Genomic DNA, 26,328 nt, shown 5'->3' with positions numbered 1-26,328 from the left:
AACGGGAGGGAAGTGTAGTTGCAACAATACAAGGCATCGGCAAGAGCACGCCTGGAGTGTAGTGCACAACTTTGGTCCTCTTATTTGAGGAAAGATATAGTGGCAGTTCAGAGGATCTTCAGTTGGTTAATTTCAGAGATGGCGCAATTGTCGTATGAAGACAGATTGAACAGTTTAGGCCTAAACTCTCGAGAGTTTAGATGAATGAGGAGGGATCCAATTGAGGTATCCAAGATGATAAGGTCTACATAAAGTAAACGTGGAGCTGATGCTGGATATTGTGGGGAAATTTAGAACAACAGGATAAGAGGCAGCACATTTAAAACAGAGTTCAATAATGACCCACTAATCACACAAACACCTCATTCGATACAGTGTCTACATCACGCCGACCATCTGGATGCCCTCCCAACAGAGCCGAGTGATCCCATCCCTAGGGCTACCCTTCAGACACACTCCAATATACTCCAAACTCCATGTTTATCTTCCATCCACCACTGCCCCACCCAACCTTGAATACTTCTCTATTAATCTTCTCACTCCAACTGACCAGCAAATCACACCTACCCCTTCTACCACAAGCAATCTCATCCAGTTATACTGATGTATACACCTGACGCTGCCTTTGCTTCTGAAAATACCGGTGACATTTATACTTATATTCTGGACAACAGCAAATGCCATCAAAGCGCGGCACTGAGATGTCCAGCTACTGTTTGGAATGGAACTTATTAACGGGCATAACACCGTTAGATAAATGATCAAAACAGTGTAAGATTCGCTGTCGAGGCCAATATTCATTGCCCATCCTGAAGCGTCCCGGAGAAGTTTGAGATAATGATGGAGGGAGCGTCGATACTGATGGAAACTACAACGGTAAAGTGTCTTTTATTAAACAAAGTGAGCATAACTGCTCCATATTTCCCAACTAAATCTCAGGACGAATTACAGCATCTCCCATGATAGGGAGTTAATTCAGCTGTCGTAACCAGTTGATTAATATTAACAGAGAATAGCGTGAACAATCTTGCAAACTCGTTGTCCCCGTGGAGACCCCTCAGGGTATAAATTAAAGGAACTGCGAATGTATCGCCTCACACGTTTATTCAGGGAGAGGACCTGGATCGGGAAGGGACAGATCACTGCAAAGGAAAATGTACGAAACATATTTCAGTGCTGCAAAAATAATCTACATCAGCATTGCCATTATTGGTGTCCCTGGTAAGTGTTTTCACATTGGATTTGTGGAACTTTGTGTGCGAAATAGCCTATAGTTCAGTCTGTGACCTATATTCAGTGGTGATCATTATAGAGAGAATAGAATTGTTCTCTCAAATATCCTGAATGACTCCGCCAATTTATTTGCGTGTGTCTGCTCGTAAATAAACGTTTGAATGAACTTCATAGGATGGTTAAATCATACAGCTGTTGCGTCAATTGAATGTTTTGCAGTACGATATCAAATCTTCAGGTAGCCAGCAGTCAGAAAGAATATAGGTGTTGCAATAACAGGAAAAGAATTTGTTCTGTAGGACACTAACCGGAGTGAGTTAGACAGCCAATGGTTACTGAGACTATATGTCACTGTAAAACAATATTGAGTTTGGTTGCTAATTGATGTGGAATACTTTCTCCAATGGACAATTATTGTGAGTGTCTATGACTGTTGAACCAAATTGATGTGCGTCACTAACTGGATTGTGCCAGCATGCTCTGTCTTCAAGCATTCTTTTCAACTGATAGATCTGGCCGGCCCATTGAGGTGCTTTCTTCAGTGTCAAACGGAAGCCCTTAGACATAGAACATAGAATTCTGACCGTGAGGGAGGAGGTAATTTGTCCCATCGAGTCTGCACAGATCCTCTGAAAGTGGACCCTACGTCGGCGCATCCTGCGCCACATCCCAACACCGCCCCCCCCCCCCCCCCACCGAATCTTTGGACATGGAGGGCAATTTTAGCACGGCCAATCCTTCCACCTGGTACACCATTGAACTGTGGGAGGAAACCGGAGCACCCGGAGCAAACCCACACAGACACGGGGATGGGGGGGGGGGGGGGGGGCACGTGAAAACATGGGTTAGAAACGAACTCGGGTGCTGGTGCTGTGAGTCAACAGTGTTAAACACTGTGCCACGTTGACGCCTTCGTCTTAAATTAATTATATTGGTTAATGCAACTATAATTAAGTTGATATTGTTTGGTTTCTTGTTTAATTTAAGCAGCTGAATACATATAATTACTGGCACGTAAACCATAGGTTGAAATACGCTGCAGCATTAAAATACCTTATCTAGAAACCTGTCCTTCCTCTCGTCTGCTCTAGTCTAAACCCTTCATGTTACTGATCCATCGAATTCGCCTTCAGTCCGGAGAATATTTGAGTGATATGTGTTGAGTGCTGTTATCTTGTTGAGGTACAGAAATAAGAAAGCACTGTCTTCATTCACTGTATGATTTCTGTAACCAATAAAGATTTGGCAAATCAGTCCATATCAATAATTACAATTCCCGACTTCGCACGTTGAATCGTTGTCTGCAGAGTAAGACTCGTCCCTATGACGGGGGCAGCACGGTAGCATTGTGGATAGTACAATTGCTTCACAGCTCTAGAGTCCCATGTTCGATTCCGGCTTGGGTCACTGTCTGTGTGGAGTCTGCACATCCTCCCCGTGTGTGCGTGGGTTTCCTCCGGGTGCTCCGGTTTCCTCCCACAGTCCAAAGATGTGCAGGTTAGGTGGATTAGCCATGATAAATTGCCCTCAGTATCCAACATTGCTCTTAGTGTTGGGTGGGGTTAGTGGGTTATGGGGATAGGGTGGAGGTGTTGACCTTGGGTAGGGTGCTCTTTCCAAGAGCCGGTGCAGACTCGATGGGCCGAATGGCCTCCTTCTGCACTGTGAGTTCTATGATGAGGAGGTGACCATGTAACTGAGAAAATGCGTGCCTGTTTTTTGTATGAAATGAAATGAAAATTGTTTATTGTCACAAGTAGGCTTCAAATGAAGTTACTGTGAAAAGCTTTCAGGCGTCTTTTCGGGGAGACTGGTACGGGAATTGAACCGTGCTGCTGGCCTGCCTTGTCTGCTTTCAAAGCCAGCGATTTAGCCCTGTGCTAAACCAACCCATTATTACAAGTATAATCAATCAGATGAGAGTCACTGATAGCACCGTAATTATAAATGATAAATAAATTGTGTGTTGTTTCAAAAAGTTCATTATAACTGCGATTTAATTAACGATTTATGATTGCAACTAATTAATACTTTCTTTACGCAAAGAGTAGTGAGGCCGTGGAATGCCCTACCTGCTACAGTAGTGAACTCGTCAACATTGAGGGCATTTAAAAGTTTATTGGATAAACATATGGATGATAATGGCATAGTGTATGTTAGATGGCTTTTGTTTCGGTGCAACATCGTGGGCCGAAGGGCCTGTACTGCGCTGTATTGTTCTGTGTTCTATGTTCTAATACTAGGTAAACGATCAAGTCCCCATCGCCCCAGATAACCAAAGGTTCTGATTTAACCTTAGTACGTGAGTTGAAACCCCTCTGGGGCTGATTAGCACAGGGCTAAATCGCTGGCTTTGAAAGCAGACCAAGGCGAGCCAGCATCACGGTTTAATGCCCGTAACAGCCTCCCCGAACAGGCGCCGGAATGTGGCGACTAGGGGCTTTTCACAGTAACTTCATTGAAGCCTACTTGTGACAATAAGCGATTTTCATTTCATTTCATTTCGCTGGCCTCGCTCTGCATCACGAACCAGCTGCCTAGACAAGAGCTAAGCCGGCCCCCGTGAATTAATATGGCTGATGAAAATTAAGAAGAATTCACATGACACGAAATGGTTATTCTACAAATGTTCCACATGAACTTCAGACAATCCCTACCCGTCTCCCGTTTGCTACATATAAAACATTTCCTTTTAGCCTCGTCCATTACGCTATCGAGTCAAATTTCACAAAACTCAACAAACACGTGAACGGTAAGTCTGAAATTCTGAACAATTTCAGAGTGAAAACGTAACTTCCACACCCCTCCTCAGATCAATTAGTGTCTATCCCTTCGGCATGAACCTCAGGACTGAGCTCTCAGATACCTGGAAATGCCCACGGTATATATTTCTCCACTCAAAAAAATGTCATGTATTAAATGAACATTGACGTTAGAACTGTACAGCACAGTACAGGCCCTTCGGCCCAAGATGCTGTGCCCAACTAGTCTGAAACTAAGATCAAATCAACCTACTTCCAATCATTCGAGTGCACTCCATATGCCTATCCATTAACCGATTGAAAGTTCCTAAACTGTCCGACTCCACTACCATAGCTGGGAGGGCGCTTCACGCCCCAAGCACTCTCTGAGTAAAGAACCTACCTCTGACATCCCTCCTATTACTTCCACCATGAACCTTTCAGTTATGCCCCCTTGTAACAGCTACATCCACCCGAGGAAAAATTCGCTGAATGACCACTCTATCCATCACTCTCATCATCTTCTCCACCTCAATTAAGTCACCTCCCGTCCTCCTTCGCTCCAATGAGAAAACCCCTAGCTTCCTCAACCTTTCCTTATAAGACCTACACTCCAATCCAGGCAGCATCCTGGTAAATCTCCTTTGCACCCTTTCCAATGCTTCCACATCCTTCCGCTAATGAGGTGACTGGAACTGAACACAATACTCCAAATGTAGTCTAACCAAGGCCATGTACAGTTGCAGCACAACCTCGCGGCTCTTAAACTCAATCCCCCTGTAAATATAACATTCCTGCCTGGTGATTGACGCCCGGAGCGGTGAAGCTTCGACATCTTCTTCACAGCATTCAACACGTCATCGCTGAAGATGAACATCTTCCCCAAGGTCATCCACACACCCCCACTACTTGCCTTCAAACAACTGCGCAACATCAAACAAACCATTGTTTGCAGCAAACTTCTCAGCCTTCATATCAGTGACCACGACACCACACAACCCTGCCATGGCAATCTCTGCAAGACGTGCCAGATCATCGACATGGATACCACTATTACACGTGAGAACACCACCCACCAGGTACGCGGTACATACTCGTGCGACTCGGCCAACATTGTCTACCTCATTCGCTGCAGGAAAGGATATCCCGAAGCGTGGTACATTAGCGAGACCATGCAGACGCTGCGACAACGAATGAACGGACATCGTGCGACAATCACCAGGCAGGAATGTTCCCTTCCAGTCGGGGAACACTTCAGCAGTCAAGGGCATTCAGCCTCTGATCTCCGGGTAAGCGTTCTCCAAGGCGGCCTTCAGGATGCGCGACAACGCAGAATCGCCGAGCAGAAGCTTATAGCCAAGTTCCACACACATGAGTGCGGCCTCAACCGGGACCTAGGATTCATGTCGCATTACATTCATCCCCCACCATCTGGCCTGCGAAATCCTACCAACTGTCCTGGCTTGACACAATTCACACCTCTTTAACCTGGGGTCACCCCATCTCTGGATCTGTAAAGAATTAATCACCTGCTAATGCTCACATTCCAAGCATTGTCTGGCGTCTTTGAATTTGTCTATATATATATGTTTCTGGAGCATACCTCTTCATTCACCCGAGGAAGGAGCAGCGCTCCGAAAGCTCGTGACATCGAAACATACCTGTTGGACTTTAACCTCGTGTTGTAAAACTTCTGACTGGATTTGTTTTGATCGAGATAGTCAATTACGACTAGATAGTTAGTTCCTTCCATCCGAAATCATTATTCCTCGTCAAGCATCTGTGTATTCACCAGTTTGTGAATAACGTTTGTTCTCTCTTCAAAAGTGCACCGATTAATTTCCTTTGTGCTCTGGCTTATTTCTATTGTCCGTCTCTAGACCAAATTCACAGCATTCGGCACATTTCCCGATCTTTGCAGTCGGTCGTTTGCAGGTCAATTTCCTTCGCCTGTGGTTGCCATGCGTACACTAAACTTGGAATTAATCGCTGTTGTTCCATCCTCTCTTCATTCTCCCTGCAGTTCCACTCACTCCCTGATTCGGAGCTTTTCAGGGTTACTGTTTCTCCTCTTATAAAACTCCACAGATCACTGGAGGGGTGTGATTTCGTTTCCTCAAATGCTGAGGAAAAAATAAGAACAAGTCTTCGCTTCGAACATTCGCCTCTGCCGAAGCTACACATGATGCGTCTCTGATTCTTCACTGACCTTCCTCAATATCGTAGGTTCCCCTTTGAAGGATATACTGTCCGATACGTCCAATTGCAGCAGAACCGTTTTCTGGTTTTTTTAACCAATCAATGAATGTCGGCATCATTGGCTGAGCAACATGGCTAATTGAACTGAAATTGCTTGCTAACCGATTTCCGAGATCGATGAAGAGTAAAGAGCATTGTTGTCAATCTGGAGTCTCAAGTTTGCCAGAATAAATTCCTTTCCCGAAAGGACATCTGCGAGCCAGAAGGGATTAAATAAAAATGAACAATAGAACATAGAACATAAAACAATACAGCGCAGTACAGGCCCTTCGGCCCACGATGTTGCACCGAAACAAAAGCCATCTAACCGACACTATGCCATTATCATCCATATGTTTATCCAATAAACATATAAATGCCCTCAATGTTGGCGAGTTCACTACTGTAGCAGGTAGGGCATTCCACGGCCTCACTACTCTTTGCGTAAAGAACCTACCTCTGACCTCTGTCCGATATCTATTACCCCTCAGTTTAAAGTTATGTCCCCTCGTGCCAGCCATATCCATCCGCGGGAGAAGGCTCTCACTGTCCACCCTATCCAACCCCCTGATCATTTTGTATGCCTCTATTAAGTCTCCTATTAACCTTCTTCTCTCCAACGAAAACAACCTCAAGTCCATCATCCTTTCCTCATAAGATTTTCCCTCCATACCAGGCAGCATCCTGGTAAATCTCCTCTGCACCCGCTCCAAAGCCTCCACGTCCTTCCTATAATGCGGTGACCAGAACTGTACGCAATACTCCAAATGCGGCCGTACCAGAGTTCTGTACAGCTGCAACATGACCTCCCGACTCCGGAACTCAATCCCTCTACCAATAAAGGCCAACACTCCATAGGCCTTCTTCACAAACCTATCAACCTGGGTGGCAACTTTCAAGGATCTATGTGCATGGACCCCTAGATCCCTCTGCTCATCCACACTTTCAAGAACTTTACCATTAGCCAAATATTCCGCATTCCTGTTATTCCTTCCAAAGTGAATCACCTCACACTTCTCTACATTAAACTCCATTTGCCACCTCTCAGCCCAGCTCTGTAGCTTATCTATATCCCTCTGTAACCTGCTACATCCTTCCACACTATCGACAACACCACCGACTTTAGTATCGTCTGCAAATTTACTCACCAACACTTCTGCGCCTTCCTCTAGGTCATTGATAAAAATGATAAACAGCAACGGCCCCAGAACAGATCCTTGCGGTACTCCACTTGTGACTGTACTCCATTCTGAACATTTCCCATCAACCACCACACTCTGTCTTCTTTCAGCTAGCCAATTTCTGATACACATCTCTAAATCACCCTCAATCCCCAGCCTCCGTATTTTTTGCAATAGCCTACCGTGGGGAACCTTATCAAACGCTTTGCTGAAATCCATATACACCACATCAACTGCTCTACCCTCGTCTACCTGTTCAGTTACCTTCTCAAAGAACTCAATAAGGTTTGTGAGGCATGACCTACCCTTCACAAAGCCATGCTGACTATTCCTCGTCATATTATTCCTATCTAGATGATTATAAATCTTGTCTCTTATAATCCCCTCCAAGACTTTACCCACTACAGACGTGAGGCTCACCGGTCTATAGTTGCCGGGGTTGTCTCTGCCCCCGTTTTTGAACAAAGGGACCACATTTGCTGTCCTCCAGTCCTCTGGCACTATTCCTGTAGCCAATGATGACATAAAAATCAAAGCCAAAGGTCCAGACATCTCTTCCCTGGCCTCCCAGAGAATCCTAGGATAAATCCCATCAGGTCCCGGGGACTTATCTATTTTCAGCCTGTCCAGAATTGCCAACACCTCTTCCCTACGTACCTCAATGCCATCTATTCTATTAGCCTGGGGCTCAGCATTTTCCTCCACAACATTATCTTTTTCCTGAATGAATACTGACGAAAAATATTCATTTAGTATCTCGCCTATCTCTTCAGACTCCACACACAATTTCCCATCCCTGTCCTTGACTGGTCCTACTCTTTCCCTAGTCATTCGCTTATTCCTGACATACCTATAGAAAGCTTTTGGGTTTTCCTTGATCCTTCCTCCCAAATACTCCTCATGTCCCCTCCTTGCTCGTCTTAGCTCTCTCTTTAGATCCTTCCTCGCTACCTTGTAACTATCCATCGCCCCAACCGAAACTTCACACTTCATCTTCACATAGGCCTCCTTCTCCCTCTTAACAAGAGATTCCACTTCCTTGGTAAACCACGGTTCCCTCGCTCGACGCATTCCTCCCTGTCTGACCGGTACATACTTATCAAGAACACGCAGTAGCTGATCCTTGAACAAGCCCCACTTATCCAGTGTGCCCAACACTTGCAGCCTACTTCTCCACCTTATCCCCCCCCCTCAAGTCACGTCTAATGGCATCATAATTGCCCTTCCCCCAGCTATAACTCTTGCCTTGCGGTGTATACTTATCCCTTTCCATCATTAACGTAAACGTCACCGAATTGTGGTCACTGTCCCCAAAGTGCTCTCCTACCTCCAAATCCAACACCTGGCCTGGTTCATTACCCAAAACCAAATCCAACGTGGCCTCGCCTCTTGTTGGCCTGTCAACATATTGTTTCAGGAAACCCTCCTGCACACACTGTACAAAAAACGACCCATCTATTGTACTCGAACTATGTCTATTCCAGTCAATATTTGGAAAGTTAAAGTCTCCCATAATAACTACCCTGTTACTTTCGCTCATATCCAGAATCGTCTTCGCCATCCTTTCCTCTACATCCCTAGAACTATTAGGAGGCCTATAAAAAACTCCCAACAGGGTGACCTCTCCTTTCCTGCTTCTAACTTCAGCCCATACTACCTCGGAAGAAGAGTCCCCATCTAGCATCCTCTCCGCCACCGTAATACTGCTCTTGACTAGCAGCGCCACACCTCACCCTCTTTTGCCTCCTTCTCTGAGCTTTCTAAAATACCTAAACCCCGGAACCTGCAACATCCATTCCTGTCCCTGCTCTATCCATGTCTCCGAAATGGCCACAACATCGAAGTCCCAGGTACCAACCCATGCTGCCAGTTCCCCTACCTTGTTTCGTATACTCCTGGCATTGAAGTAGACACACTTCAAACCACCTACCTGAACACTGGCCCCCCTCCTGCGACGTCAAATCTGTGCTCCTGACCTCTATACTCGCATTCTCCCTTACCCTAAAACTACAATCCAGGTTCCCATGCCCCTGCTGCATTAGTTTGAACCCCCCCTCCCCCAAAGAGCACTAACAAATCTCCCCCCCAGGATATTTGTGCCCCTCAGGTTCAGATGTAGACCATCCTGTCTGTAGAGGTCCCACCTTCCCCAGAAAGAGCCCCAGTTATCCAGAAATCTGAATCCCTCCCGCCTGCACCATCCCTGTAGCCACGTGTTTAAATGCTCTCTCTCCCTATTCCTCATCTCACTATCACGTGGCACGGGCAACAATCCAGAGATAACAACTCTGTTTGTTCTAGTTCTGATCTTCCATCCTAGCTCCCTGAAAGCCTGCCTGACATCCTTGTCCCCTTTCCTACCTATGTCGTTAGTGCCAATGTGGACCACGACTTGGGGCTGCTCCCCCTCCCCCCAAGGACCCGGAAAACATGATCCGAGACATCACGTACCCTTGCACCTGGGAGGCAACATACCAAACGTGAGTCTCTCACTCTCCCACAAAATCTCCTATCTGTGCCCCTGACTATAGAGTCCCCAATTACTAATGCTCTGCTCCTCTCCCCCCTTCCCTTCTGAGCAACAGGGACAGACTCCGTGCCAGAGGCCCGTACCCCATGGCTTACCCCTGGTAAGTCGTCCCCCCCCCCACAAGTATCTAAAGCGGTATTCTTGTTTCTCAGGTGAACGACCGCAGGGGATCCCTGCACTGACTTCTTTTTCCCAGTCCCTCTTACAGTTACCCACCTATCTCCAATCTTTGGTGTAACTAATTCACTGAAGCTGCTATATATGACCCCTTCTGCCTCCCGAATGATCCGAAGTTCTTCCAACTCCAGCTCCAGTTCCCTAACTCGGTCTTGGAGGAGATGGAGATGGCAGCACTTCCTGCAGGTAAAATCAGCAGGGACACTAACTGCATCCCTCGCCTCAAACATCCTGCAGGAGGAACATTGCACTCCCTTCCCTGCCATTCCTCTTACTTTCTACCAAGATCTGGCTGACAACTAAATTAAATTTTTATTAAAAAAAATAATAATATAATAAAATATGGTACTTACCTCAGACCAATGGGTTTTATTATTAGGTTAGAGGAGGAGGGCGGGTGGGAGACACTACACGTGTAGTGTCTTGGGTTTCCTCTCCACAAGAATTTATTGGTGAGAGTCTTCCCAAACGTCCGCGGGTCGACTTCCTGTTCCCGCCTAAAAAACAAATTGAAAAAAAAAAGAAAAATTCTCAGCTCCTGCTGAAATTGACTAACCAGCCAGCTCCACTCCCGCCGAAATCGACTGACCTGCCCCTGCAAAGACAAGTGCTTTTAAAGGTTGACTTACCTCCCAGCAGCCACTTCCGTAATGCTCCCGCTGAAACTGACTCACCAGCTGTTCTCACGTCGAAATCGACTGGCCTGCCCCTGATAAGACAAGTGTTTTTAAAGGTTGACCTACCTCCCAGCAGCCACTTCCGCAATGCTCCCGCTGAAACTGACTCACCAGCTGATTCTCCCGCCGAAATCGACTGGCCTGCCCCTGCAAAGACAAGTGCTTTTAAAGGACATACTTACCTCCCAGCAACCACTTCCGCAATGCTCTCGCTGAAACAGGCTCACCAGCTGTTCTCCCGCCGAAATCGACTGGCCTGCCCCTGCAAAGACAAGTGTTTTTAAAGGTTGACTTACCTCCCAGCAGCCACTTCCGCAATGCTCCCGCTGAAACTGACTCACCAGCTGTTCTCACGCCGAAAGCGACTGGCCTGCCCCTGCAAAGACAAGTGCTTTTAAAGGTTGACTTACCTCCCAGCAGCCACTTACGCAATGCTCCCTCTGAAACTGACTCACCAGCTGATTCTCCCACCGAAATCGACTGGCCTGCCCCTGCAAAGACAAGTGATTTTAAAGGACAGACTTCCCTCCCAGCAACCACTTCCGCAATGCTCCCGCTGAAACTGACTCACCAGCTGTTCTCCCGCCGAAATCGACTGGCCTGCCCCTGCAAAGACAAGTGCTTTTAAAGGTTGACTTACCTCCCAGCAGCCACTTCCGCAATGCTCCCGCTGAAACTGACTCACCAGCGGTTCGCACGCCGAAATCGACTGGCCTGCCCCTGCAAAGACAAGTGCTTTTAAAGGTTGACTTACCTCCCAGCAGCCACTTCCGCAGTGCTCCCGCTGAAACTGACTCACCAGCTGTTCTCACGCCGAAATCGACTGGCCTGCCCCTGCAAAGACAAGTGCTTTTAAAGGTTGACTTACCTCCCAGCAGCCACTTCCGCAATGCTCCCGCTGAAACTGACTCACCAGCTGTTCTCACGCCGAAATCGACTATAGTTTCCAGGTCATCAATAGATTTTTAATTAGAGATTATTTTGTCGAATTCAAAGTCTGCCGTGCTGACATTCGAACTTGTGTCTTCAGAGCATTATTCTAGGCCATAAATTATTGGTCACAATTCCACCATAGGAATTGCGTGCGGAGAATTTGATGGAGCATTGGAAAAATGAGTGAGCTACTGAGGAAGTGAGGGTAGGGGTCAGTTCAATTAATATTCTTCCGGGCCTACAATTAGAGGTGCAGGAAAACCAATTTCATTCCATATGAAGCTACATTTGCTTCCTGCAGAGGCATGGCAACATTTGCCCTCCAATGTTAAAAATGGAAATTTGAGACGTTAAGCTCTATGAAAACATTTATCAAACCAACAGATATCTTTCGGTCACATCACCTACTTCCTATTTCTATCTTGATTGCTCGAAAGGTAAGATTGTTTCATGAGGATAGGTTGTATCGATTGAGCCTTCCTTAACCGAAGTTTTGATTAATGAGAGTTGGTCTGATTGAAACGTATAACATTCTGACAGGCCTGTACAACGTGGATGCAGGGATATTGTCCTCTGGCTGGGGTGTCTGGTACAGCGGGTCACCTCGTAATACCTGGTGGGCCATTTGGAGCTGAAATCAGGAGAGAAACCTTCATTCAGAGAGTGGTGAATCTGTCTAATAATTTACTACAGATGGCTGCGGAGGTCATGTAAGTGAATACCTGCTCAGAAGGAAATAGATATATTTCGAGGCTGTAAGTTGTAAGGGCTGTCAGCAAGAGTAGAACTAATGCACTCTGATAAAGGATCAGCCATCGTCAAATTAAATGGTGGGGCAGGCTTGAAAGACGGACTTATCTGCATCTGCTCCGACGTTCCCTGTGCCCACGTTTCTAAACTTACAGTTGGAGTATTATAGATCGGCTTTTCCGCTGCTGAGCTCCTTTAATCTTTGTACCATTTTAACCATTTTGATTTTGTTACGGGGAGCCGGACTAACTGCATGATGAGAGGCAAGTAAAACGTTTCCAGCAATATTTTCCTGTCTCTTTTCAATTCTTTCTCTTCCAGTTAATTTCGTGGCGGGTGTCATCTTGGCCAGAGGTAAGTGTGGGCTCTCCGCTTGCACCACACGATACCTGGTGGCCATGGCAGCGTCGGATCTAATGGTCGTTATCACAGCAGACATCCTGTTCAACATCGGTTGTTACTATTTTGCAGTTTCTTATCTGAACATCACCCCGGTGTGTAGTGTTATCCTTGTCCTCACCAGTGCAGCCACAGACTGCTCTGTCTGGTTAACTGTTGCTTTCACCTTTGATCGATTTGTAGCCATTTCCTGTCACAATTTGAAAAGAAGATACTGCACTGGAAAAACTGCGACCGTGGTTGTGACAACAGTCTGCATTCTGCTCTGCTTCAAAAATGTCCCGTTTTACTTTGTATATGAACCTGGGGAGATAATTGACAATGTACCGTGGTTCTGTTATAGGAAGCCAAACTATTTCACTGAGCCTGGATGGATCATATTTGACTGGTTTGATACAATGTTAATCCCATTATTCCCATTTACATTGGTTTTGTTGTTCAACGCTCTGACAGTCAGGTACATTTTAGTCGCCAGTAAAATCCGGAAGGGGTTAAGGGGTCAAATCACAGGAGATAAATCCAATGACCCGGAAATGGAGAGCAGAAGGAAGTCCATGATTTTACTCTTCACCATTTCCGGCAGTTTCATTCTTCTGTGGCTGACGTTTGTAATAGAATTCTTGTATTACAGCTTTACAGGAAAAGACCCAGGGACTTACACAAGTTCTGAATTTTTCCTTCAACAAGCTGGGATTATGCTGGCGAATTTTAATTGTTGTACCAACACATTTATTTATGGACTGACTCAGTCCAAGTTCAGAGCGCAGCTCAAAAGAGCGATGCAATATCCAGTTGCATCATTTATTCAATTATTGAAGAAGTAGATCAATTGAGACTATCCAACAGGTGGATTCCAGCGTTTAAAATCCATAACGGAATGTTTAACCTCAGCTTCCCATTAACTGAATGGCACCAGAAATAATTGATGAACGGAATGCACACACGGTTATGGTAAGTTGAACGTGGGGTGGGCAGGTTGCGGTGACGCTGTTGGGGTTAGTGGTCGCGCTTTGCATTTAGGACACCACACTCCACCTAATTGAATAAATAGCTGGCAACTGACGACATTCTGTGGCTTCTGATAGAGGCAAATTTTAGAGGATGGGCGGTAAGAGGCTGCTGCAGTAAATTACAATCCTTAAAGAGAGGGGGCAATCAAAGACAGATAGATGGCTTGAGGGTCGTAGGTATAAGAGCAGAGATTGTCACACCGGAACAGTAACAGTGAAGCAAATGCAATATGTGTTGTCTTGAGGAAGGAAGTAAATCAGCAGCAGGAATCAGGTAAGCCGAAGAATACTGGGCCCGGAAGCGAGGCTGTACTTTTACACTCGAACTAACAGACCATTGAAATCAATAAAACCAGAAGGAAGTGGCCATGAGCAAGAGGTGACATTCAAAAGTTGGAATGCAAAGTTGGGAACAAAAGCGATACATCACCCTCTGCTGGTCAGGAGCTAAAACAATAACCATATTGGTCCTCTGCTTTCACTGTATCAATTCGGAAATGTTGGCATCCGGAAAAAGCGAACCTTATATTGTCAGTCCAACACATGGAACTGAAAGTCTTGTGGAAATTAGTAATGATGATGTTTGTTAATATTGATGCTATTATTGTTTTATTCCGGATACACTACCTGCGCCTGGCAGTTCCACCCCCTCCACCCAGTCGATGGTGTCTCTCCTTCTCTCTCGCCAACTGAAATAGGGAAGCTGGTGGATATCTGTGGACTGGATCGGCGCAGGTTCTCGGCAGCGTGTCGGAACCCAATGCAAGGACATCACTGCCATGTTACCTGATATTACTAAAGAGTTTCTCTCAATTTTCGCGACGCCATCACTCACTAAACCAGCTGCGATTAACGTTCGTCTCAAAATCACAAGCTAAGACACCTCAGTCCCCCCAAAATACTACATATTATTATGGGCCAGGGTTTAGAGAACTCCAAAGTATATCATGGAGACCACCTGACCCACGGCTTTTACTATAATGTGATATGGGAAGCCCACGGCCCAGATGTGGTGCAGCTGAAATCTGAAAGTATTTCTGAAAGCAAAATAATGTTTATTCTATGAACTCAGTTCGCCTTTTTAAAACATACACTGAACACCTTAGCAAACATCAATTCGATTACAGCCCTCAAAGAATACAACACTCTAAGTAATCCTTAAACTTTCCTTTTAACATCCATAAGACAAGAAAGCCCTTTGATCTAGAGATAGTCTTTAGATGGCAGAGAGATCAAAATTACACATTATTTGGGTGGCCGCAGCTCCAACACTGAAAGGAAACTAAAAAAAACAACCAGACACGCCCAAGCTTTTCCTCAAAGCGAAACTAAAGATCAGAGCCAGAGCTCAGCTCCACCCTCACTCTGACATCACTGCAGCTACTTGAGCCGCCAAACATTTCTTGAAGTGACATTCAAGAAGTATTCCGGGTAAAACAGATGAACGTCGAGCTTGGATTAGTACGTGGAACTACGATGTTGTTACCATTACAGAGACCTGGTTGAGGGAAGGGCAGGATTGGAAGCCAAACGTTCCAGGATTTAGATGTTTCAGGCGGGATAGAGGGGGATGTAAAAGTGGTGGCGGAGTTGCGCTACTGGTCAGGGAGAATATCACAGCTGTATTACGGGAGGGCACCTCAGAGGGCAGTGAGGCTATATGGGTAGAGATCAGGAATAAGAAGGGTACAGTCACAATGTTGGTGGTTCACTACAGGCCTCCCAGCAGCCAGAGGGTGATAGAGGAGCAGATCGGTAGACAGATTTTGGAAAAGAGCAAAAATAACAGGGTTGTTGGGATGGGAGACTTCAACTTCCCCAATATTGAGTGGGGCTCACTTAGTGCCAGGGGCTTAGACGGGGCAGAGTTTGTAAGGAACATCCAGGAGGGCAGCTTCAAACAATATGTAGACAGTCCAACTAGGGAAGGGGCTGTACTAAACCTGGTATTGGGGAATGAGCCCGGTCAGTTGGTAGACGTTTCAGTAGGGGAGCATTTCGGGAACAGTGACCACAATTCAGTAAGTTTTAAAGTGCTGGTGGACAAGGATAAGAGTGGTCCTAGGGTGAATGTGCTAAATTGGGGGAAGGGTAATTATAACAATATTAGGCGGGAACTGCAGAAAAGATTTACTAGGATGTTGCCGGGACTTGATGGTTGAGTTATAAGGAGAGGCTGGATAGACTGGGACTTTTTTCCCTGGAGCGTAGGAGGCTTAGGGGTGATCTTATAGAGGTCTATAAAATAATGAGGGGCATAGATAAGGTAGATAGTCAACATCTTTTCCCAAAGGTAGGGGAGTCTAAAACTAGAGGGCATAGGTTTAAGGTGAGAGGGGAGAGATTCAGAAGGGCCCAGAGGGGCAATTTCTTCACTCAGAGGGTAGTGAGTGTCTGGAATGGGCTGCCAGAGGTAGTAGTAGAAGCGGGTACAATTGTGTCTTTCAAAAAGCATTTAGATGGTTACATGGGTAAGATGGGTATAGAGGGTTATGGGCCAAGTGCGGGCAACTGGGACTAGCTTAATGGTAAAAAACTGGGCGGCATGGACTGGTTGGGCCGAAGGGCCTGTTTCCATGCTGTAAACTTCTATGATTCTATGATTCTATGAACTGAAAAACCTAGATTGGGGACGGATGTTTGAAGGTAAATCAACATCTGGCATGTGGGAGGCTTTCAAGTGTCAGTTGAAAGGAATTCAGGAACGGCATGTTCCTGTGAGGCAAAATGATAAATACGGTAATTTTCGGGAACCTTGGATAACGAGAGAGATTGTAGGCCTCGTCAAAAAAAAAGGAGTAATTTGTCAGGGCTAAAATGCTGGGAAAAGACGAAGCCTGTGAGGAATATAAGGAAAGTAGGAAGGAACTTAAGCAAGCAGTCAGGCGGGCTAGAAGGGGTCACGAAAAGTCATTGGCAAATAGGGTTAAGGAAAATCCAAAGTATTTTTAAACGTATATAAAAAGCAAGTGGGTAGCCAGGGAAAGGGTTGGCCCACTGAAGGATAGGCAAGGGAATCTATGTTTGGAGCCAGAGGAAATGGGCGAGGTACTCAATGAATACTTTGCATCAGTATTCACCAACGAGAAGGAATTGGTGGGTGTTGAGTCTGGAGAAGGGTGTGTAGATAGCCTGTGTCACATTGAGATCCAAAAAGACAAGGCGTTGGGCGTCTTGAAAAATATTAAGACAGATAAGTACCCAGGGACTCAGGGGATCTACAGCAGACTACTGAAGGAGGCTAGCGAGGAAATTGCTGAAGCCTTGACAGAAATCTTTGGATCCTCACTGTCTTCAGGTGATGTCCCGGAGGACTGGAGAATAGCCAATGTTGTTCCTCTGCTTAAGAAGGGTAGCAAGGATAATCCAGGGAACTAAAGGCCGGTGAGCCTTACGTCAGTGGTAGGGAAATTACTGGAGAGCTTTCTTCGAGACAGGGTCTACTCACATTTGGAAGCAAATGGACGTATTCATCAGAGGCAGCATGGTTTTGTGAAGGGGAGGTCGTGTCTCACGAACTTGATAGAGTTTTTCGAAGAGGGCACAAAGATAACTGATGCAGGTAGGGCAGTTGATGTTGTCTATATGGACTTCAGTAAGGCCTTGGACAAGGTCACTCATGGTAGACTAGTGCATATGGTAAAGTCACACGGGAGCAGGGGTGAGCTGGCAAGGTGGATACAGAACTGGCTAGGTCATAGAAGGCAGAGAGTAGCAATGGAAGGATGCTTTTCTAATTGGAGGGCTGTGACTAGTGGTGTTCCGCAGGGATCAGATCTCGGACCTTTGCTGTTTGTAGTATATATAAATGATTTGGAGGAAAATGAAACTGGTCTGATTAGTACGTTTGCAGACGACACAAATATTGGTGGAATTGCGGAGAGCGATGAAGACTGTCAGAGGTTAGAACAGGATTTAGATTGTTTGGTGGCTTGGGCGGAGAGATGGCAGATGGAGTTTAATCCGGACAAATGTAAGGTAATGAATTTTGGAAGGTCTAATGCAGGTAGGGAATATACAGTGAATGGTAGAACCCGCAAGAGTATTGAAAGTCAGAGAGATCTAGGTGTACAGGTCAGTGACAGAGGCAACACAGGTGGAGAAGGTAGTCACGAAGGCATACGGCATGCTTGCCTTCATTAGTCGGGGCATTGAGGATAAGATATGGCAAGTCATGTTGCAGCTGCATAGAACCTTAGTTAGGCCAGACTTGGAGTATAGTGTTCAATTCTGGTCGCCACACTACCAGAAGGATGTGGAGGCTTTAGAGGAGTGCAGAAGAGATTTACCAGAATGTTGCCTGGTATGGAGGGCATTAGCTATGTGGAGCGGTTGAATAAACTCGGTTCGTTCTCACTCGAACGACGGAGGTTGAGGGGCGACCTGATAGAGGTTCACAAAATTATGAGGGGCATAGACAGAGTGGAAAGTCAGAGGCTTTTCCCCAGGGCAGAGGGGTCAATTACTAGGGGGCATAGGTTTAACGTGCGATTGGCAAGGTTTAGAGCAGATGTACGAGGCAAGTATTTTACACAGAGGGTAGTGGATGCCTGGACGTCGCTGGCGGAGGAGGAGGTGAAAGCAGGGACGATAGTGACATTTATGGGGCATCTTGACAAGTCCATGAATAGGATGGGAATAGAGGGATACGGACCGAGGAAGTGTAGAAAATTGTAGTTTAATCGGGCAGCATGGTCGGCACGGGCTTGGAGGACCGGAGGGCCTGTTCCTGTGCTGTACTTTTCTTTGACCGTTGTTCACATGATAATATGTTTTAACCACATTTTGGCTCAAGCTATGTTTAACAAAGAACGTAGAGCATAGAACATCGAACATAGAAAAAAACAGCACAGAACAGGCCCTTCGGCACACGATGTTGTGCCGAACATTTGTCCTAGATAAATCATAGATTATCATAGAATTTACAGTGGAGAAGGAGGCCATTCGGCCCATTGAGTCTGTACCGGCTCTTGGAAAGAGCACCCTACCCAAGGTCAACACCTCCATCCAACACTAAGGGCAATTTTGAACACTAAGGGCAATTTATCATGGCCATTCCACCTCATCTGCACATCTTTGGACTGTGGGAGGAAACCTGAGCACCCGGAGGAAAGCATGCACACACGTGGAGTATGTGCAGACTCCGCACAGACAGTGACCCAAGCCGCAATCGAACCTGGGACCCTGGAGCTGTGAGGCAATTATGCTCTCCACAATGCTACCGCACTGCCCTTAAGAACAAATTAATCGACTCTATATCATTCTACCGCAATCCATGTCCCTATCCAATAGCTGCTTGAAGGACCCTAATGTTTCCGACTCCACTACTTCCACAGGCAGTGCATTCCATGCCCCCACTACTCTCTGGGTAAAGAACCTACCTCTGACATCCCCCCCTATATCTTCCACCATTCACCTTAAATATATGTCCCCTTGTAATGGTTTGTTCCACCCGGGAAAAGGGTCTCTGACTGTCTACTCTATCTATTCCCCTGATCATCTTATAAACCTCTATCAAGTCGCCCCTCATCCTTCTGCGTTCTAAAGAGAGAAGGTCTATCACCCTCAACCTTTCCTCGTAAGACCTACTCTCCATTCCAGGCAACATCCTGGTAAATCTCCTTTGCACTTTTCGAAAGCTTCCACATCCTTCCTAAAATGAGGCGACCAGAACTGTACACAGTACTCCAAATGTGGCCTTACCAAAGTTTTGTACAGCTGCATCATCACCTCACGGCTCTTAAATTCAATCCCTCTGTGAATGAACGCTAGCACACCATAGGCTTTCTTCACAGCTCTATCCACTGGAGTGGCAACTTTCAAAGATGTATGAACATGGACCTCAAGATCTCTCTTCTTCTCCACATTGCCAAGAACTCTACCGTTCACCCTGTATTCCGCATTTATATTTGTTCTTCCAAAATGGACAACCTCACACTTTCCAGGGTTAAACTCCACCTGCCACTTCTCAGCCCAGCTCTGCGTCCTATCTTTGTCTCTTTGCAGCCGGCAACAGCCCTCCTTACTATCCACAACTCCACCAATCTTCGTATCGTCTGCAAATTTACTGACCCACCATCCAACTCCCTCATCCATGTCATTAATGAAAATCACAAACAGCAGAGGACCCAGAACTGATCCCTGCGGTACGCCACTGGTAACTGGGATCCAGGCTGAATATTTACCATCCATCACCACTCTCTGACTTCTATCGGTTCGCCAGTTCGTTATCCAACTGGCCAAATTTCCCACTATCCCATGCCTCCTTACTTTCTGCAGAAGCCGACCATGGGGAACCTTATCAAATGCCTTACTAAAATCCATGTACACTACATCCACTGCTTTAACATCATCCACATGCGTGGTCACCTCCTGAAACAATTCAATAAGACTTGTAAGGCAAGACGTACCCCTCACAAATCGGTGCTGACTATCCCTAATCAAGCAGTGTCTTCCCAGATGCTCAGTAATCCTATCTTTCAGTACCCTTTACATCACTTTGCCTACCATGAAGTAATCGATCATCGATCGACAGTTCCAACGCGCCACAGCGAAAAACCGCACCGACTTCCTCAGAAGACAAACATGGGACACAACCAACAGAATACCCTTCGTTGTCCAGTACTTCCCCGGAGCGGAGAAACTACGTCATCTTCTTCACAGCCTTCAACACGTCATTGATGATGATGAACATCTTGCCAAGGTCATCCCCACACCCCCACTACTTGCCTTCAAACAACCGCGCAACCTCAAAGGAACCAGTGTTTGCAGCAAACTAACCATTCTTCAGAACAGTGAACACGACACCACACAATCCTGCCATGGCAATCTCTGCAAGACTTGCCAGATCATCGACATGGATACCACTATTACACGTGAGAACACCACCCACCAGGTACGCGGTACATACTCGTGCGACTCGGCCAACGTTGTCTACCTCATACGCTGCAGGAAAGGATGTCCCGAAGCGTGGTACATTTGCGAGACCATGCAGACGCTGCGACAACGAATGAACGGACATCGCGCAACAATCACCGGGCAGGAATGTTCCCTTCCAGTCGGGGAACACTTCAGCAGTCAAGGGCATTCAGCCTCTGATCTCCGGGTAAGCGTTCTCCAAGGCGGCCTTCAGGACGCGTGACAACGCAGAATCGCCGAGCAGAAACTGATAGCCAAGTTCGGCACACATGAGTGCGGCCTCAACCGGGACCTGGGATTCATGTCGCATTACATTCATCCCCCACCATCTGGCCTGCGAAATCCTACCAACTGTCCTGGCTTGATGCAATTCACTCCTCTTTAACCTGGGGTCACCCCATCTCTGGATCTGTAAAGATTGAATCACCTGCTAATGGTCGCATTCCAAGCATTATTTGGCATCTTTGAATTTGTCTATATATGTGTTTCTGGAACACACCTCTTCATTCACCTGAGGAAGCAGCAGCGCTCCGAAAGCTAGTGACATCGAAACAAACCTGTTGGACTTTACCTGATGTTGTAAGACTTCTTACCTAAGTAGGACTTACTGGCCTGTAATTCCCAGGGTTACCCCTCGTCCCTTTTTTGAACAGGGGCATGACATTCGCCACTCTCAAATCCCCTGGTACCACCCCTGTTGACAGCGAGGACGAAAAGATCATTGCCAACGGAAATGCAATTTCATCTCTTGCTTCCCATAGAATCCTTGGATATATCCCGTCAGGCCCGGGGGACTTGGCTGTCCTCAAGTTTTTCAAAATGCCCAACACATCTTCCTTCCGAACAAGAATTTCCTTGAGCTTACCAATCTGTTTCACACTGTCCTCTCCAACAATATCGCCCCTCTCATTTGTAAATATAGAAGAAAAGTACTCGTTCAAGTCCTCTCCTATCTCTTCAGACTCAATACACAATCTCCCGCTACTGTCCTTGATCGGACCTACCCTCGCTCTAGTCATTCTCATATTTCTCACATATGTGTAACAGGCCTTGGGGTTCTCCTTTATCCGACCCGCCAAAGATTGTTCATGCCCTCTCTTAGCTCTTCTGATCCCTTTCTTCAGTTCCCTCCTGGCTATCTTGTATACCTGCAATGCCCTGTCTGAACCCTGTTTCCTCAGCATTCCATAAGTCTCCTTTTTCGTCTCAACAAAACATTCCACTTCTCTTGTCAACCATGGCTCCCTCACTCGGCCATATCTTCCCTGCCTGACAGGGACACACATATCAAGGACACGTAGTACCTGTTCCTTGAACAAGTTCCACATTTCACTTGTGTTCTTCCCTGACATTCTATGTTCCCAACTTATGCACTTCAATTCTTGTCTGACAACATCGTATTTACCCTTTCCCCAATTGTAAACCTTGCCCTGTTGCACGCACCTATCCCTCTCCATTACTAAAGTGAAAGTCACAGAATTGTGGTCAATATCTCCAAAATGCTCCCCCACTAACATATCTATCACTTGCCCTGGTTCATTACCAAGTACTAAATCCAATATTGCCCCTCCTCTGTTCGGACAATCTACACACTGTGTTAGAAAAGCTTCCTGGACACACTGCACAAATACCACCCCATCCAAACTATTTAATCTAAAGAGTTTCCACTCAATATTTGAAAAGTTAAAGTCACCCATGACTACTACCCTGTGACTTCTGCACCTTTCCAAAATCTGTTTCCCAATCTGTTCCTCCACATCTCTGCTACTATTGGGGGGCCTATAGAAAACTCCTAACAAGGTGACTGCTCCTTTCCTATTTCTGACTTCAACCCATACTACCTCAGTAGGGTGATACTCCTCGAACTGCCTTTCTGCAGCTGTTTACTATCTCTAATTAACAATGTCAACCCCCGCCCACCTCTTTTAACACCCTCCCTAATCTTATTGAAACATCTATAACCAGGGACCTCCAACAACCATTTCAGCCCCGCTTCTATCAAAGTTTCCGTGATGGCCACCACATCGTAGTCCCAAGTACCGATCCATGCCTTACGTTCACCCACCTTATTCGTGATGCTTCTAGCGTTGAAGTATACACACTTCAACCCATTCCCGTGCCTGCAAGTGCTCTCCTTTGTCAGTGTTCCCTTCCCCACTGCCTCATTACACGCTTTGGCGTCCTGAATATCGGCTCCCTTAGTTGTTGGACTACAAATCCGGTTCCCATTCCCCTGCCAAATTTGTTTGAACCCTCCCGAAGAGTACTAGAAAACGTCCCTCCCAGGATATTGGTGCCCCTCTGGTTCAGATGCAACCCGTCCTGCTTGTACAGGTCCCACCTTCCCCAGAATGCGCTCCAATTATCCAAATACCTGAAGCCCTCCCTCCTACACCATTCCTGCAGCCATATGTTCAGCTGCACTCTCTCCCTATTTCTAGCCTCGCTATCACGTGGGACCGACAACAAACCAGAGATCACAACCTTGTCTGTCCTGGCTTTTAACTTCCAGCCTAACTCCCTAAACTTGTTTAATACCTCCACACCCCTTTTCCAACCACGTCGTTGGTACCAATGTGCACCACGACTTCTGGATGCTCCCCCTCCCCCTTAAGGATCCTGAAGACACGATCCGAGACATCCATGGCCCAGGCACCCGGGAGGCAAGATACCCTCCGGGAGTCTCGCTCGCGACCACAGAATCTCCTATCTATTGCCCTTAACCATTGAATCTCCTCCAACTATTGCTTTTCTATCCCCCCCCCCCGTCCCCTTCTGAGCCCCAGAGCCAGACTCAGTGCCAGAGACCTGGCCGCTGGGGCCTTCCCCCGGTAGGTCATCCCCCCTAACAGCATCCCAAACGGTATACTTGTTTTGAAGGTGAACGGCCACGAGGGTTCCCTGCACTGTCTGCCTGTTGGTTTTCTTTCCCCTGTCTGTAACCCAGCTACTCTTTTCATGTACCTTGGGTGTGGTTACCTCCCTGTAACTCTTCTGTATCACCCCCTCTGCCTCCCGGATGATCCGAAGTTCATCCAGCTTCAGCTCCAGTTCCCTAACACGGTCTTTGAGGAGCTGGAGTTGGCTGCACTTCCCGAAGGTATAGTCAGCGGGGCCACCAGTGTTATCCCTCACCACCCACATCCTACAGGAGGAGCATGCAACTGGCCTAGCCTCCATCCCCTCTTACCTTACAGAATATAGCTGCCCTGTGGACCAACTGGACCTCCGCCCTCCGACTTTGCTCCCAGTCAGCTGCACTCTCTGTAAACTCCTGGCTCCCTTTTCGCTCTTTGCGGAATTGTAGGAACCAAAATGAAAGGAGCACCTTACTCCCTCCTCACTTAACTCCCTTAGTCACCAAACTCTCACGAACGCACTCAAATGCACCAAATTCAGCACTCAGTGCAAACTTGTCTCGCAAATGCGTCTGCCGTGTTTGCTGGAACTCGGCTCCAAACAGAGTAAACCTGGGACCGTGCGGAAATGATCAAAGATTATATCCAGTGTGTCGGCACTAAAGATCAGCCGGAAGTCCACATTATCCACCTCGGTGCCTCCGTGCAGTTTAGGTGGATTGGCCATGCTAAATTATCCAGAGTGTCCAAAGGGTGGGTGTGCTGGGTAACGGGTACGGGGCGGAGGTATTGGCTTAAGTGGAGTGCTCTTTCCAAGGGCCGGTGCAGGCTCTATGGGCCGAAGAGCCTACTTCTGCACTGTAAATTCTAGGTATATGTGTTTTCCTGGTGCAATGCCTGTCCATCTGATTAGATCAGCGAAACCGTGAAATGTTCGTAATCTTCTTTTCCAATTACAGGTCAGCTAGCACTGCTGTCCCATCGCTGTCACCGCCACCCCCTTTCCTATTTCAGACGCACTTTTGGCCATACGGCGGCATAAGCGAAAACACAACGCAATTTTCCACGTTCACAGCTACAATATGATATGAAATGAAAATCGATTATTGTCGCAAGTAGGCTTCAAATGAAGTTATTGTCAAAAGCCCCTAGTCGCCACATTCTGGCGCCCCTTCGGGGAGGCTGGTACGGGAAAATACCGATGTACACCTCAAGAGCAACTCTGAAATATACTTTCGAAGATTCTGTTCCTTGTAAACGTGGTTATTCCAATGAACCCCAGCGCCAAATGGTGCAAATTTCCTTCCATAGACTTGAGGTCATCCAATAACCGGTGACTGCAAATAGAAAATAAAGGCAAATTACTGCAGACGCAGGGTTCTGGCTCGTTGTCAACGCTTTGACAGAGAAACATCTAATATAGAACGGCTATTTCCCTTCTCTCTCCACAGATGGTTTCAGACCTACTGAGATGGTCCAGAATTTTCTCTTTTGGGCCCGAGATCAAGCTCGCATTGAGTCGCATTCACATATCCTGTTGTCTCTTAATTAAATTGCTTGCCGTTCAAGCCAGGAAGCGGATTTAAAATATCCACATGTGTTTTCCGGTTACCCCATGTCCTCGATCCTCCACAATGCCGTGCTGTGCTCCAGACCCTACATCCCACATGACCACGACAGTTTCGGCAGTCCATAAAACCTCTATTATCGGTAGAATCCTCCATCCCTACACTCTTCCTTATCTCTGTAATAACCTCCAGCCCCTTGGAGCCCATTTCTCTATTCTCAGTGATTCTTCATGGTTCTCCGCTGACGTGAGTTCATATCTGACCACTGGAGGTGAATTTTACATTAATAACCGTTTTTGTATAAAATGCAGGCCTCATTAGATAGGACATAGAACATACAGTGGAGGAGGAGGCCATTCGGCCCATCGAGTCCGCACCGACCCACTTAAGCCCTCACTTCCCACCCTATCCCTGTAACCCAATAACCCCTCCTATCCTTTTTCGTCACTGAGGGCAATTGTTCATGGCCAATCCACCTAGCCTGCACGTCTTTGGACTGTGGGAAACCGGAGCACACTGTGAAAACCCACGCAGACATGGGGAGAACGTGCAGACTCCGCACAGACAGTGACCCAGTGGGGAATCGAACCCGGGACCCTGGCACTGTGAAACTAGAGTGCCAACCACTTGTGCTACCGTGCTGCCCAACGGATGCACATATTTATTTTAATATCCACATATTTCACTAATGCCCTGCACTGCCGTGTATCTGTCACCTATACCAAGTCCAGGTTGCTTTTGATGGCACACTCACGCAGAGATAATTGGCTCAACTGTCAACTGTTGCTTCCCAGTAAAACTTCCGCCCAACGTTGGAAAATAGTGGGCCAGAAATTGAAGTGTCGTTTTTCCCCGCGTAGTTACATCCGTTGATAACTCGCGGTGGAATTCCCGATGATGTCCGCAAGCACGGGCCTGGGACTGGCCAAAATTCACGGGACCCAGCACTGCACAGGTGGAATACAGCCCCGCCTTTGCAAGTTTGAGAGCTCTCATTAAGGGCATGCGGTGAAAAGTATTTCAAACTGCAGACAAAAAGATGAAGGGTCCCCCGCTATTATTCGTGTATGTGGAGGTTACATTGTCGTTTTTTATGTTCTTTCCTTTAAACAGTT

General features: G+C 46.7%; 1 protein-coding gene across 1 annotated transcript; it reads left to right on the top strand.

Annotated features, from left to right (window-relative positions):
- Nucleotides 1-1,154: 1,154 nt before the first annotated feature.
- On the top strand, nt 1,155-13,683 carry LOC140402839 (probable G-protein coupled receptor 139). The gene is made up of 2 exons (XM_072490460.1): nt 1,155-1,221; nt 12,782-13,683. The coding sequence occupies exons 1-2, from the start codon at nt 1,155-1,157 to the stop codon at nt 13,681-13,683; spliced, it is 969 nt and encodes a 322-aa protein (XP_072346561.1).
- The last annotated feature ends 12,645 nt before the right edge of the window (nt 13,684-26,328 follow it).

The sequence above is a fragment of the Scyliorhinus torazame genome, chromosome 26, assembly GCF_047496885.1.
Source record: "Scyliorhinus torazame isolate Kashiwa2021f chromosome 26, sScyTor2.1, whole genome shotgun sequence".
Classification (NCBI taxonomy): Eukaryota; Metazoa; Chordata; class Chondrichthyes; order Carcharhiniformes; family Scyliorhinidae; genus Scyliorhinus; species Scyliorhinus torazame.
Note: the sequence above shows the minus strand (reverse complement) of the source record. Positions and strands in the feature narration are given on the sequence as shown.

Bases quoted from the DNA above. Each gene is read 5' to 3' on its own strand.
- LOC140402839 (XM_072490460.1), top strand. From the start codon at position 1,155: ATGTACGAAACATATTTCAGTGCTGCAAAAATAATCTACATCAGCATT. The intron at 1,222-12,781 runs GTAAGTGTTTTC...TTTCTCTTCCAG, and splicing joins TGCCATTATTGGTGTCCCTG to TTAATTTCGTGGCGGGTGTC.